Genomic DNA, 12,991 nt, shown 5'->3' on the forward strand with positions numbered 1-12,991 from the left:
GGCATGTGCAGTTCTTAGAACTCTCCTGAGGCCTTCGGCTGACCACTGGCTGCAGCATCCCTTTGGAGCCACCTTCGGCCTTTCTCCAGGCTGTCAGCAAGGCTGAGTGGCACCGGGCAGGAAGACCCCAGGCCTCCACAGTGCTCCCTCCACAGCCCTAAGCTCGACACCAGGAATGACCAGCTTCTGTGAAATGACCAGCTTTCACAGAAAAGGAAATCATCCTTCAAGAGGGGAAGAGCAACCAAGGGTGGTTGAAGTTTCACTGGAGGCAGAACTTAAATTTTAGTTCTGATGATTACTAGCTGGGTTATCCTGGATAAGTTGCCACCTTAGAAGCTCAGTTAACTCACCAACCCCCCCCCCCCCACACCCCCGCCCCCAGTATCCTCACTGTAGCGACTATGCGTTAAGATACAGGCTTTCAGTCAGTGTACTGAACAGTGGCCCCTGCTACAGTTGCTAAGATCCACAGTTGTGACCTCTCAGGACTGCAAGCAGCCAGAGGCCAGGGGCTCCAGGCCCCTTTCAAGCCCTCATCAGTGATTTACCAACTAATCACCACTGCCTCAATTAGAATGAGCAATCACGCAATAAATGCTGTCAGGAAGGCCTGCTCTGTGCTAAAATTTTGACTAAATGGCCCCAGAACTTGGCAGCCAGGGAGGCTCTGACTTGGGGATGGGTCCCCGGAGTTCCCCTTCCTTCATCCAGCAACAGAGATCTTCAAACACAGGTGGAGCTCAGGTGTCTGGCTTGGTCCTGGGTGGATTCACTTTGGGAGGGAAGGACAACTGCCCTCCATTCCACACCTTCCTCCTGCTCTGAGCTGCCAATTTCAGCTTCAGCTCAGGTGCTTTGCAAGTTGTTTTAAAAGAGAAGGCTCGGGACTGCTCTGGTGGTACTGTGGGTGAGAATCCGCCTGCCAATGCATGGGTTGAATCCCTGGTCCAGGAAGACTCTACACGTCACAGAACAACGAAGCCTGTGCGCCACGAGTGGGCCCACATGCTGCAACACTGAAGCCCTTGTGCCCCAGAGCCCGTGGTCCACAAGAGAAGCCACTGCAACAAACAGCAGCCCCGCTCGCCCCAACTAGAAAGCCTGCAGGCAGCAACGACGACCCAGCACAACCAACAATAAATTAAAAAATTTTTAAAATGTGTTAAAAAAAAAAAAAAAGAGTAGGCTTGCTTTGGCTCTGCTCCCTTCTGACCCCAAGGCCTGCACCTGTCCCTCAGGCCTCTGCACTGACTCTGCCCTCAGATGTCCATGGGGCTCACATCCTCCCAACCCGTCTGCTCTCTCCATAGACCTCATCCCCATCTGATACCTTCTTCTTTCTCTTCATTGCTGTTTCCCCACGGCAAGAAAGCACCACAAGGGCAGGAAGTTCTGTTTGTTTCTTGCCATAGTCTCAGCAACTGATCAGTACCTGCTGGGTTATTTGTTTGGCTCTGCTGGGTCTTAGTTGCAGCATGCAGGTTCTTCAGTTTATAGTGTGGCATGCGGGATCGTAGTTCCCCAATCAGGGATCAAACCCAAGCCCTTTGCATTGGGAGCTTGGAGTCTCAGCCCCATCAGGGAAGTCCCTGTTGGCTCATTTTATCAACAAATCATCAGAGCCTTCATTAAAATGAGAAGTTGTTAATGAAATAAGTGACACCAGACAGGATCTGCCCAGCTCTCATGACTTTCACATGAGTTTTCAGTCTTGGCTAGGGAGGCCTTTGTGGGTGCTCGGAACAGGCTGGCACAGTGGGCTTGGCCAAGTGCTTGTGGTGGTGACAAGGGGAGTTCAGATCTGGATGCCAGGTGGCCTTCTAGTCCAGTGTGAAGGGCCAAATTGGGGATGGGGCACCCACGTCAGGTTGCTGAGATGGAAAAGGCTGCTTTTTTTAGGTGAAAGAATGTCCTGGAGCTTCCTGTCTGTGTGTGCCAGGTCGCTTCAGTCGTGTCTGGCTCTTTGCAACGCTATGGATCAGAGCCCGCCAGGCTCCTCTGTCCATGTGATTCTCCAGGCAAGAATACTGGAGTGGGTAGCTATTCCCTTCTCTAGAGGATCTTCCCGACCCAGGGATCAAACCTCGGTCTCTTACGTCTCCTGCATTGGCAGGTGAGTTCTTTACCATTAGCGCTATCTGGGAAGCCCTCTGGAGCTTCCTATCCTGTGAAAAATACTTTTTAATGAACAATCGCAGCCAGAACAGCCATGTAGGTCTTCACCTTCACCTCGCTGGGTCTATGATCAGGCTCACGTCTGCCTTCCCCAGCCCCCACCTTCTTGTGTCTGTGCAGGTCCCCGCCCAGGGCACCCTCTTGGCTCAGCTGCTTGGCCTCCAGACTTGAGTCCTCTGCTGAGCCTCCGGGGAGGTTCTGCTGGCTCCTTCAGGGCTCCAGGCACTGCCCTGGCCGCAGTCTCTTCAGTGTGTGAGCCCCTGCATGAGCCTGCTCAGAGCTGGTTGAGGGCATAGGCTCGTGCTGCATTGAGGGCAGCTTCCAGGTCAGCAGTGCTTCCAGTGCCCTGGGCCACCACTCGAGAGCCCCAGGCTTTGCCCCCCATGTGGCTGCACACGGCCAGCGCCCAGGCCTCTGCTGTGAAGGCCGGTGTGGCACTCTGGGGACAGAAACAGAAAGGGCAGTGATGCAGAGCAGCCCTCTCTGCCCCTCCCGCTCAGCGTACCCTGGAGAGTGGAGTCACAGTGAGTAGAACCCTCTTGCAAGCCGGGCACATGGTGGGGGTGGGTAAGTGGGTGAGGAGACAGGAGACGGATGGGCCGGGAATGCACGTACAGAGGTTGATGAATGGCTGCTACCTATTTGTAAGAAATATGCAGCCTGGAGGGTGGGGTGGTGGGAACTGAGGGAATCCTTTGAGGGTGGGGTGGGAGGGTGTGGGTTAGGGACAAGGAGGTGGCCCTGTCCCCATCCTGGGGCATCCTCAGAGATCACCTCTACCCAGCTGTGGCTCTCTTACGTGGGAGGAATAAGACAAGGGATCAGCAAGCTGGGCTGGGAGATGAGTGGGTGGGGCTGCCTCGCCTCACCTGGGCCACCTGACAGGCGCACAGCACCTTCCCCAGGGGCTGGGGGCTGAGGAGCAGCACTGACGTGCCGGGCGCCTGCGTGCACAGCTGCCGGACCACCTTCACCAGCATCTGTGCGGGGGAGGGCAGATGGCGACCTCGCAGCTCCCAGCTTCCTCCCCGCTGGGACCTTCCCCTCCCCACACCCTGGGCCCACCCCACGCCCAACGCTTACAGAGAGGGACTCCGTGGAAACCGTGTCCACAATCAGGGGCCCCTCCATGTGCCGCTGGAGCAGCTCCTGGGTCTTCTGTGCAGCCTAGGAGGCAGGAAGAACAGCGCAGGGGTCGGGCTGGGAAGCAATCAGCCCCCACTTCTGAACTGAGCCCCAACCCAGAAATCCCCTCCCACGCCCTCCGTCCCCCAGCAAAGGTGCCAGGGGTTCTGCCGAGAATGGCCGCCTTGTTTTGGGTCCCCTCTATGTCCTTCCTCTCCTCCCTCCCTCCTCCCTTTCGTTTTAGCTCCAGGCCCCTACACATGGGCCGCTGAAGGTGACGGGACTAGGGCTGCAGCACAGATGGGCGAGTGGGGGCGGAGGGAGGAGGAGCCACAGTCAAGGAGCAATTAGGGCTGAATGGCGTAATCAAGTCAGCTTCCTGGAGGGAGAGTCTGAGAAAGGCTTGGGAGTTGGGGGAGAGACCCAGTTTGGCAGAGAGAAGTGTGGGAATGACCTGATGATGGCACCCAGGTGGCAGGAGAGGCAGCAACTGCCACCCACCCCGACTCCCCGCCAGGCCTGGGGGTGTCTCAGCGTGCATGCTAGACATCTCCGATGCTCGCCAGGTGTGCCTGCTATCTGCCCCGTGGGGTGCACCGCACCCCCTCTCACCTGCCCCATTTCCAGTTTCCGGACGGCAGTGTTAGCACGCCGCTGCAGCGCCTTCAGTGTGGCCTGAAGCTCCCGCCGCTGCCACTGGGGCATTGTGGCGGTGTCCACGGCCTGTGGTCAGAAGCAGCATATCACTCCCTGGCCCCACTGAGTCATGGTCCCTGAGGCAGGGACCAGCAGGGCCAGGGAAGAGGTCACACTCCCTACATGTCCCCCTGCAGACAAACAACAAATATCTGGGCTGGGGATTCTGGGGGGAGACAGGCAGGGTTGGGGAGGGGAACAGGGCCAGGTGGAAGGGGCAGCTCCACGGTGGGGGTAGCCCTCACGTCGGTAAGTCGCCCCATGTCCTTGGACAGCCGATGTGCCTCCGCCACATGCCGGCTGCCCTGACTCAGCCGAGCTGCGGTTGCTTCCACCTCCTGGGCCAGCCTCTGGCCCACCTCTCGGGCCTGTAGGGAGGGCACAGGATGGTCAGGGGAGTGTGGCATACCTGCTCTCCCCAAGACAGGGGTTCATGACCTATTGCTGGGCAGGGACAAGTTAGAAACATTTAACAATCAAGACTCATCAAGGTATCAAATGATGACAACAGATGCCAGCTGGCAGTAGCTGGTATGGCTTAGTGCACAGGTATGAATCCGGGGTCTACTGCTGGGCATTCCCCAGCCCGAGAGCATCAGCTGCGTGCCCCCTGACCCATCCACACCCAGAGAAGCCTCCCAGGCCCCACTGGTGTGCTGACCTGCTGGGCCTGCTCCCCATTGACGGCCAGCAGGCGGGTGATGCCCTTGACGAGCTGGCGCTCTCCGATGATGACCAGGTCTCCTATAGCCCCTGTGCGAAGCAGGTGCCTGTGGGCAGAGGGAGGGAGCAGGAGGTCTGGGTGATGATGCGAGAGAGAAGAGCAGCTGGAGCTCCAAACCAGGGGCTTATGGCTCCAGGGACGAGGGAAGGGAGGAGGTCCAGGGACCCAGGCCAGAGTGGGCAGAGAGGAGTGACTCACGTCCCACAGCATAGCTCCACAGAGGTGTGCAGTGCGGCTTGGGAGGCTGGGTCCAGCGCATGGGCTACGGGCACCCCTACGGATACCACCCGCACAGGGTCTGGGTATACCTGACAGTGAGAGGCACAGGTCTGTTAACAGGTCTGTGGGGGGGTGGGGGGCTCACTCACACGATCTCTACCAACAGGGCCCCTCCAACTCACCTCATCCAGGGAGCGCAGGCCGGGGACGTGGGCAGTGCGTGCCAGGGCCACCTCCTCCATGTACACAGCCTCATCCCGCCCCACGGCCTTCTGCACAGTGACCTCCACTGCCCGGAGCTGCTCTGGGGTCAATGGGGCCTGGGGGGTTGTGGGGGAAATAGACAGACAGGCAGTCAGCCCCGTGCCTGGGAGTGATGCGTGAAGAAGCAGTCAGTGTTCACTGAACCAGCCCCAAGCTAGTACACAACAGTGAACGGTGCCTAGCACATAACACGTACTCAGTACGTTTGTGGAGCAGACAGTCCTTTCCCTTAGAAAGCTACCTGGGAACTGGGCCTATTGGAAGCAGCAGGCCTTTCACTAGACACTGAAAGTTGATAAAGAAACAGAAGACAGAGGCTCTGTACTTCAGGAGCTTACGAGAGAGGGCAGCCAGGGGAAGAGAAATACAGGACGGGGGAGACACAGGAGCAAGGAGGGAGTCATCAGGCGGAATGGGATTCAGTGAGCACTTCCTGCAGGATTTGAGCCAGATGGACACTGAGACAGGGTGACAGATAAGGAAGAGGGCAGCTCGGCTTGAGCAAGAGCGGCCTGGGTGACAGCAGGGACAAGGAAGCCGGGCGGCTGGAGGCCGAGAGGATTCTGGACACTGGCTCGCCTGACCCTCACTGGCGCAGGAGCGGCCTGACGCAAAGCCCCCCGACTCAAGGTCCCCCAGTGACTGAGCGAGGGGAGTCCAGCCCTCTTATGGTCAAACTCCCACCCCACCAGACTCTAAGCCCGTCGCCTTGTGTGAAGGCTGCTTCTCTGTGCCCAGCTCACCTGCGTGGCCACGTCGAAGCGCAGCCGCTCGGGATTGAGATGGGAGCCTCGCTGCTCTGTGCCGGGGCCCAGGACCTGCCGCAGTGCCCAGTTGAGCAGGTGGATGGCCGTGTGCTTCTCCATGCAGCTCAGACGCCAGGCCTGAAACACTTCTGTCACCCAGGGCCCCGGGTGCGGGTGGGGTGGGGAGAGAGGAGGGGCTGCAGGACACGGAGGATAAACAGCAGGGGTGGGGTCCTCACCTCATCCACGTGCAGCTGCACCTGGTCCCCCACCCTGAGGCGCTCCGGGGCCACCACCTCATGCAGGATGAAGCCTCCGCAGACCTGGGCCCGGGCCACTGGGAAGAGCACGTCCTGGGGAAGGGCAAGGCCGAGGCACTGAGTGCCTGCCGCCTCTCCTTCTGGCTCAGGAGGACTGGGGAGTGTGTGTGTGTGTGTCTGTGTGGCGGGCGTTGCGGGTGGTGGGGGGGGGGGGGCTCACCTGCTGGCCCACCAGCACCAGGTAGCCTCGGTCGGAAGCCTGGCCTCCCTGTTCAGCGTAGAAGTTGGTTTTGTCCAAGAGGAGGCCACAGCGCTGGCCATCCCCTATGGAGGCCACAGCTGTCCCATCTTCTGTATACAGCTGGAGCACCTGGGCCTCACAGGTGCCAAACTCTGCCAGGGCCGAGACTGCTTATCAATGCCAGGCAGGGGCTTGGGCCCGCGCCTCCCTTGAAGCCATTCGGCAGGGGTAGGGGGGCACTTCCAGCCGGGACCCACAGCGACCCCTGGCGGCTCCCCCGGGGAAGGCACAGGCCTGGTGGCTGGTCTGTCCTCCCAATTGTAGTCAGGCAAGCCCGCGGCCACCCGCCTCAGCCCAGGCTCTCACTGTAACTGCCGCCTGGTTGCAGGGAGTAGCTGTACTTGGGGCTATCATTGGTTGGGGGCACCCCTCGGCGCTGCAGCTCCCCCAGGGTGTGGACGTTGAGTCGCAGTCCCTGCTCCTGAACCGGCTCGGCCTGCAGTGCCCGGTGCTGTGGGACAGGCGTATGTGCAGGAGGGGTTGTGTGGAGACCTGCCTCCGCCACACAGCTTGTGCTTCCCGTATCCCCTCTGGAATAAGGCCTTGGGCTGGGCTGGCTGCTGGAGGCCCTGGGCTGGCTGGTGAACCTTCCCTCATGCAGGGGTCTCAGGATCAGGACCCACTGCGGCCCCCGATGGCCCCTCTGAGGACTCGTGCTGGCCTCTCCCCTTCTGCTCCTCTGTGTGGCCCACTGCACTGGCCTTCCTCTCTGCGGGCTGCGGGTGGGGGCTGAGCAAGGGGCCAGACCCTACCTCAGCCTCCCGTTTCCTTCTTCCCACAAGATCCCAGGACTGAGGGAGGGGCTGTGACCCAACAGAACCGGTGGGGCTGCCCAGCCAGTACCTGGGCCTCCTCCTGGGCCAGCCGCTCCAGTCCGGCAGTGTCCAGCGGCACCCCCTTCTCCTCCAGCATCAGCTCCACCAGGTCCAGGGGGAGCCCCAGGTTCCCAGACAGTGACAAGGACCAGGCCACTTCGGCTTTGAGGAAAGAAGACGACGGGCGTCAGGGCTATCGAGGGAGGGAGTGGGAAGAAGTACGGGCCAGGGCTTTTCTGACCACAGAAGCCACCGGACGCCAAGCACATGGGTCCTCTCCCTGCGCTGGGCAGACCCCAGAAAAGGGTCACCTTCAGGCTCCAAAGCAGGAGCTGGGGGTAGCCCAGGGTCCTCCCTTGGCAAATGTCATTTCAGAGGAGGGCAGTTCATTCTCAGCCTGCAGCCAGCCTTGGAAAGTAGAGATCAGAGGCGGGGCCAGCTTGGGCAATAGAGAAGTGAGGAGAAGCAGGGCGTGGTGGAGACAGCAGGGGAGAGAGACGTCGGGCCGGGGATGTAAGGCCTGGGCTTGGCTCACCTAAGTGGGGCCCTCACACCGCGGCCAAGCATCCTGCTTACCTGGGAACACATCAGAAGGCCCCAGGCGCTTCAGGGTCCGCTCGATGACCCGCCGACCACGCTGCAGTGAGGCCAGGAAGGCTGCCTCATCCTCCGACACCAGGCTGGCTATCTGAACAGGGGCAGGGCAGGGCTGGAGCCGGGCCTTCTGAGAGGGAGAGCCTCTCCCCACCACTCTTGTCAGCCCCTCCCTCGCCTACCCGAGTCCAGTACCTGGGCTGAGCTCCTCCGCAATTCTGGGTAAGCATCTCCCTGGGGACAGTGCAGAGGCCCAAGGCGGTGTCAGAGGCAAGAGCACACTCTGCACCTCCACCTGGCCCTCCCTGGGGACGCCTGCCTTGGGGGCTCAGAGAGGCAGATGGATGGCAGAGGGTCCAAATGGGGAATCAGCTTCTTTAGGGAGGGGCGGGCATGATACAGGCAGAAGGGGTCCCGAGGTCAAAGGCTCAGCAGCCTGAGCAAGGAGGCTCCCTGCTTTCTGTAAGCCCGCTGAGAAGACTCTGGGTTAGACACTTAGGGTGGGGAACCGGGGCAGGGTCACTGTTTGGGTTCAGTGACAGGCTCTCTGAGTCCCCTGGGAGGCCCAGGGAGGCGATGAAATTCTGCCCTTACCAGTGTCTCCACCACTACAGGCACCAGGCTGCCCAGGAAGCCAGGTGGTGCCCGCAACACCTCAGTAGAGAACCGCACAGCTCGACGGAGGATCCGACGAAGTACCAGCCTAGAGGGGGTCAGAGCCCAGATACGAGCCCCCAGCAGCCCTGGGTCAGCAGGGAGGGGAGAAGGGAGGGCAAAACGCAGAGTGTATGCTCCCTTCCTCCTCCGCCTGCCATCTCAACCCCACTCGCCTCTCCATCCCCTCCCTCCTCTCCCCTGCAGCCTGCCCTTCACTGTAGCCCTTCCAGACTCACGGGGCGCCTGACATCCCAGGGGAGACGCCGTCAGCGATGCAGACACTGAGTGTGCGGATGTGATCAGCCACCACGCGGTATGCTGTGTCTGTGCGCCCCTCATCTGCTGCCCCAATGCGGCCTGAGTAAGGGGGTGCCCCGCAACCCTGGAAGCAGGAGATGAGACACGGCTGCTGGCCCTGCCATTCACATTAGTCAAGAACCTGGGGGCCAGCCTTGACTTGGCTCTGCTCTCTGCATCTAATCCATCAGTAGGGGCTTTTGCATCTACTTCCAGAGATCTTTCAAATCCATCTACTTTTCTCCACTTCCTCTGCTACCAGCCTAAGCCACACCTTATCTGAACTATGAAACAGCCTCCCAATTTCTCAGCTGCTACTCCAGTTGCCCTCCAGTGCATCCTCCGCACAGCAACAGGAATGTCTTTTAAAAGTGGTGATCAGGGACTTCCCTGGTCAATACAGGGGCCTGGGTTCGATCCCTGGTTGGGGAACTCAGATCTCATGTGCCACAGCTAAGTACGTGCCTCGCAACTACTGAGGAAAGAGTGAGGGGCAGTATCAGGCTGTAAACGTGAACTGGAGCCTCACGTCTGACACTATCGCATTCTCGGCTGCTCACTGTCCCTGCAGGCGGGAATACCCTTGAGTTCTCAACAAAGGGAGAAAGCAGTGGTGGTGAGCCGCAGGTCAGAGTGGCTTATGGAAGGGAAGAGGCGGGCTTACCTGGTGTATGGCGTCGAGCAGCGGGGAAAACAGGTCGGTGTCATAGGTGGAGAGCCTGCCTTGCAGCACGGCCACCAGCCTTTCTAGGCCCATTCCTGTGTCCACGTGCCGCTGGGGCAGGGGCTGCAGGCTTCCGTCTGCCTCTCTGGTCAGGTGTACGGGAAAGGGGTGCCAGGTGAGGCCCCCCACAGGATTGCAGGTATGATGCTCAAGTGGCATAAAGGGATGAGGAAGGGATTCGGGGGGCCGACAGTGAGAGGAACCAGTGGGCAGTATCATCTCACCCCCCTCATCCCCCAAAGAGGACGATGATAGCCTTGGGTCCTCTCCTTTCTCATAAAAGGTGATTGGGCCCTCGCCTGGACCCAGACCTCCACTTTCTGGGACACAGTTCTTTGCTTTATAAAGAGGCACGTCAAGGCTGGTAGAAAACCTTAAGAGATTATCAAATTCAACTCCATCTTGTGATAAGAGAGCAGAGTCCAAAGACCCACAGTGTCTAGTTGCAATGTCACGGGCAAGGAAGAGGACTAAATTGGTTACTATCCGAAAAGTGTTTACAAATATGCCTGAAAGTGTTAGTTGCTCAGTCATGTCTGACTCTTTGTAGCCCACCAGGCTCCTCTGTCCATGGAATTCTTCAGGCAAGAATACTGGAGGGGGTAGCCATTCCCTTCTCCAGGGGATCTTCCTGACCCAGGGAATGAACCCAGGTCTCCTGCACTATAGGTAGATTCTTTACAATCTGAGCCACCAGGAAAGCCCCCAGAAATATGCCTGCCACATTGCAAATGCTGTCATAACAAATGGATCAAAGTCTCCTGACTGCCAACTTTTTCACTTTTAGGCAGGGATTTCCCTCCTCCTCTAGCAACCCATTACCTGTTGTGTTGCATGAAGACCAGATTCCAAAGCTCTACCAGCTGGGGGGCCCCTGCCCCACCGGCCAGGTCATAGTGTATCTCAGTGCAGGGCCCACAAGGCCCAGTATCCCCCATCTCCCAGAAGTTCTCCTCGGGCCCAAAGGAGAGCACACGGCTGGCAGGCACCCTGAGAAGAAAGCCAGACGGATGGTGGGAGACAAAGGCAGAGGCTGGGGACTCCCCCACACCACCCCAGCTATCTGCCAGGAGAGCCCTTCCATTAAGCTCAGCAGGAGGAGGAACAGGGCTGACGGTATCACAGGATACGCTGAGACTCTGAGCGTATAACTCAGGTGTTGGCTATTTTCCAGTTTTCTTGTGCTCCAGGAGTGGGACATAAGTGGGAGTGGACTCACCCCAAGCTGAGCCAGATGTCCCGGCTCTCCAAGTCTGGGCCCAGCCCAGCCTTGGGGTCCCCACCAAAGTAGGAGACCCAGAGCCTGTCCTCAGGGATCCCATAGACCTGAGTCAGCAGCTCCCAGGCCATGCTGCAAGCCTCCTCCTGTAGTGGAAACCCAGTGGGAAGAGGAAGACGGGTGAGAAGGCCCCACTGAAGTGCCCATCAAGCCACAAGAGCTCCACCCTCAGCTTAAGACAAGACCATTTCCACTGCCCACCTGGTTTTCAGAACAAGCCATGACTCTTTCTGCTTCTGAGATTTTCCTGCATAGAAAGTGTCCTTGCTTCTAAATCTCATTTTCTTTCAGGCACCACCTTCTCCATGAAATCCCCTACCCACCTCAGCCTGAGAGGACTTTTAACTCCTGCATTTGAACCACTTCTTTACAATAATTATTGATCAGCCATTAGGCAGGAGGCACAGTCTTGGTCCTCAAGGAGTTTACAGCCCAACCAGGGAAACGAGACACATTTCTATTATATATGTCCATTGAGCACTTTGCGTCTGTGTCTGGTATGAGGCCCTGCTTAGGCTGACTCTAACAGTAGAGACAGGATTAACCTTGACTCCTTTCTTGACTGACCACTGACCCTTTCCTAGCTCCAGGGCTTCCTGGGGACTCACCTTAAAATATTCACCCCCAAAGGCCCAATTGCCCAGCATCTCGAAGAAGGTATGATGGGAAAGGTCTCGGCCCACATCTTCCAGGTCGCTGTGGCGTCCTCCAGCCCTCACACATTTCTGGCTGTTGGCTACCCGCCGGAAGCCTGCCATCTCGCTTCGTGGATCCACAGTGCCCAGGAAGATTGGCTTGAACTGGAAATACAGGAAGGGGGAGAGAGATACCCTAATAGAAGGGAAACGTAGGGAGTGAGCATAGAGATGGTGATTGGGATTGAGGGCTGTCCGTGCCCCCTGAGAGTACAGTGAAGTCTTGCCCAGGGGGGCAACTTGGGAGCACCCATCTCTGGTGGTGTCTGAGCAGACAAATAAATCATGAAAGACTCTGCTAGTAAAATGAGAACGAATGTGTTGGTGGCTAGAAACAGGGCAAGTCTACAGAGGGTAAGTGGTGCTCAAAGTCGAAAGCTTAGAGCACATAGGCTAGCACAGTAGCATGTACTCAACAAACATTTATTTTAATGAATGATATCTTTATTTTAAGAAAACTAATAAATGAAGCCAGACTTCCCCCACCAGTCTGCCCCCATGAGACTCCACACCCCCCATTCCTGGAACTAAAAGTCAACCTTCACCCGCCATTCCTGGAACTAAAAGTCAACCTTCACCCGCCATTCCTGGAACTAAAACTCAACCTTAACTCCGAAGTTTCCGATCGAGTTCTCCCCAAGCCCTAATTTGCACCCCAAACTCTGCCCAATCACGCACAAGCTCTCTTTCCCCGAAAGGTAGGAGCTCCACCCTTTGCGTCTCTTGCCCAATCCCGCAACGCGTTTCTCTAAGGAAAAAAACTGCAAACTCCGCCCAGACCTGCGTGGTTCGGCCCCTACCTGGTTCATGCCTGCATTGACGAAAAGCAAACTGGGGTCGCCGCGGGGCCTCACGGAAGCGGAGGGCACCAAGCGGTGGCCATGGCGGTCCCGAAAGAAGCTCAGGAAGGCGTCCCGCACGGCCGCGGCCTGGATTGGAGGGGCCTCCGATGAGAGCGCCCGAAGGCCCCGCCATGAGGGCGACCTTCGAATGGCCCGCCGAAGTCGCCCAGCTGCGGCTGCCACCGGCGCCGCCATCTTAACTGGGGGCAATACTTCACGAGGTCAAAGGGTATCGCAGGGATAGAAGTAACGAGAGGAGACCCGGCGTTTCCTACAGCGACCCCTGGCGGCAGGAGGACTCAAGACCGCTTCTGGCTCCAGGTAGAAGTGATTGGCAAGAAGGCGCCCGCAGGAGTCCACCTATTAATAACACAAGCGGCCTGGCGCATTCAATTCAGTTCAGTTCAGTCGCTCAGTCGTGTCCGACTCTTTGCGACCCCATGAATTGCAGCACGCCAGGCCTCCCTGTCCATCACCAACTCCCGGAGTTCACTCAGACTCACGTCCATCGAGTCAGTGATGCCATCCAGCCATCTCATCCTCTGTTGTCCCCATTCTCCTCCTGCCCCCAATCC

General features: G+C 58.3%; 1 protein-coding gene across 4 annotated transcripts; it reads right to left on the bottom strand.

Annotated features, from left to right (window-relative positions):
* Positions 1–1,631: 1,631 nt before the first annotated feature.
* AARS2 (alanyl-tRNA synthetase 2, mitochondrial) lies at positions 1,632–12,618 on the bottom strand. 4 transcript variants are annotated; one of them, XM_086371867.1, is made up of 22 exons: positions 12,375–12,618; positions 11,488–11,679; positions 10,820–10,965; positions 10,423–10,590; positions 9,541–9,685; positions 8,816–8,961; positions 8,517–8,625; positions 8,118–8,156; positions 7,905–8,016; positions 7,357–7,490; positions 6,820–6,964; positions 6,433–6,605; positions 6,192–6,305; positions 5,950–6,090; positions 5,125–5,262; positions 4,922–5,031; positions 4,661–4,769; positions 4,245–4,367; positions 3,916–4,026; positions 3,262–3,345; positions 3,048–3,158; positions 1,632–2,617 (listed from the first exon to the last, which is right to left on the bottom strand). In XM_086371867.1, exons 1-22 carry the CDS (start codon positions 12,609–12,611, stop codon positions 2,453–2,455), a joined length of 2,952 nt encoding a protein of 983 aa, XP_086227993.1. In that variant the 5' UTR covers positions 12,612–12,618; the 3' UTR covers positions 1,632–2,452. The 4 variants fall into 4 exon arrangements, with proteins under 4 accessions (XP_086227993.1, XP_086227992.1, XP_086227995.1 ...); XM_086371866.1 differs by having other exon boundaries at positions 6,433–6,620; XM_086371869.1 differs by lacking the exon at positions 3,048–3,158.
* Between the last annotated feature and the right edge of the window lie 373 nt (positions 12,619–12,991).

Source organism: Bos grunniens, chromosome 23, assembly GCF_055505025.1.
Source record: "Bos grunniens cultivar Pamir isolate PY7600 chromosome 23, Bosgru_T2T1.0, whole genome shotgun sequence".
Lineage (NCBI taxonomy): Eukaryota > Metazoa > Chordata > Mammalia > Artiodactyla > Bovidae > Bos > Bos grunniens.

What these genes read in the sequence shown, in the direction of transcription:
- AARS2 (XM_086371866.1), bottom strand. Translation starts at nt 12,611, where the DNA reads ATGGCGGCGCCGGTGGCAGCCGCAGCTGGGCGACTTCGGCGGGCCATT. An exon ending in TGCTCGACGCCATACACCAG is followed by an intron (nt 8,962 to 9,540) that starts GTAAGCCCGCCT and finishes TCCTGCTTCCAG; the next exon opens with GGTTGCGGGGCACCCCCTTA. An exon ending in GCAACCAGGCGGCAGTTACA is followed by an intron (nt 6,621 to 6,819) that starts GTGAGAGCCTGG and finishes ATTGATAAGCAG; the next exon opens with TCTCGGCCCTGGCAGAGTTT.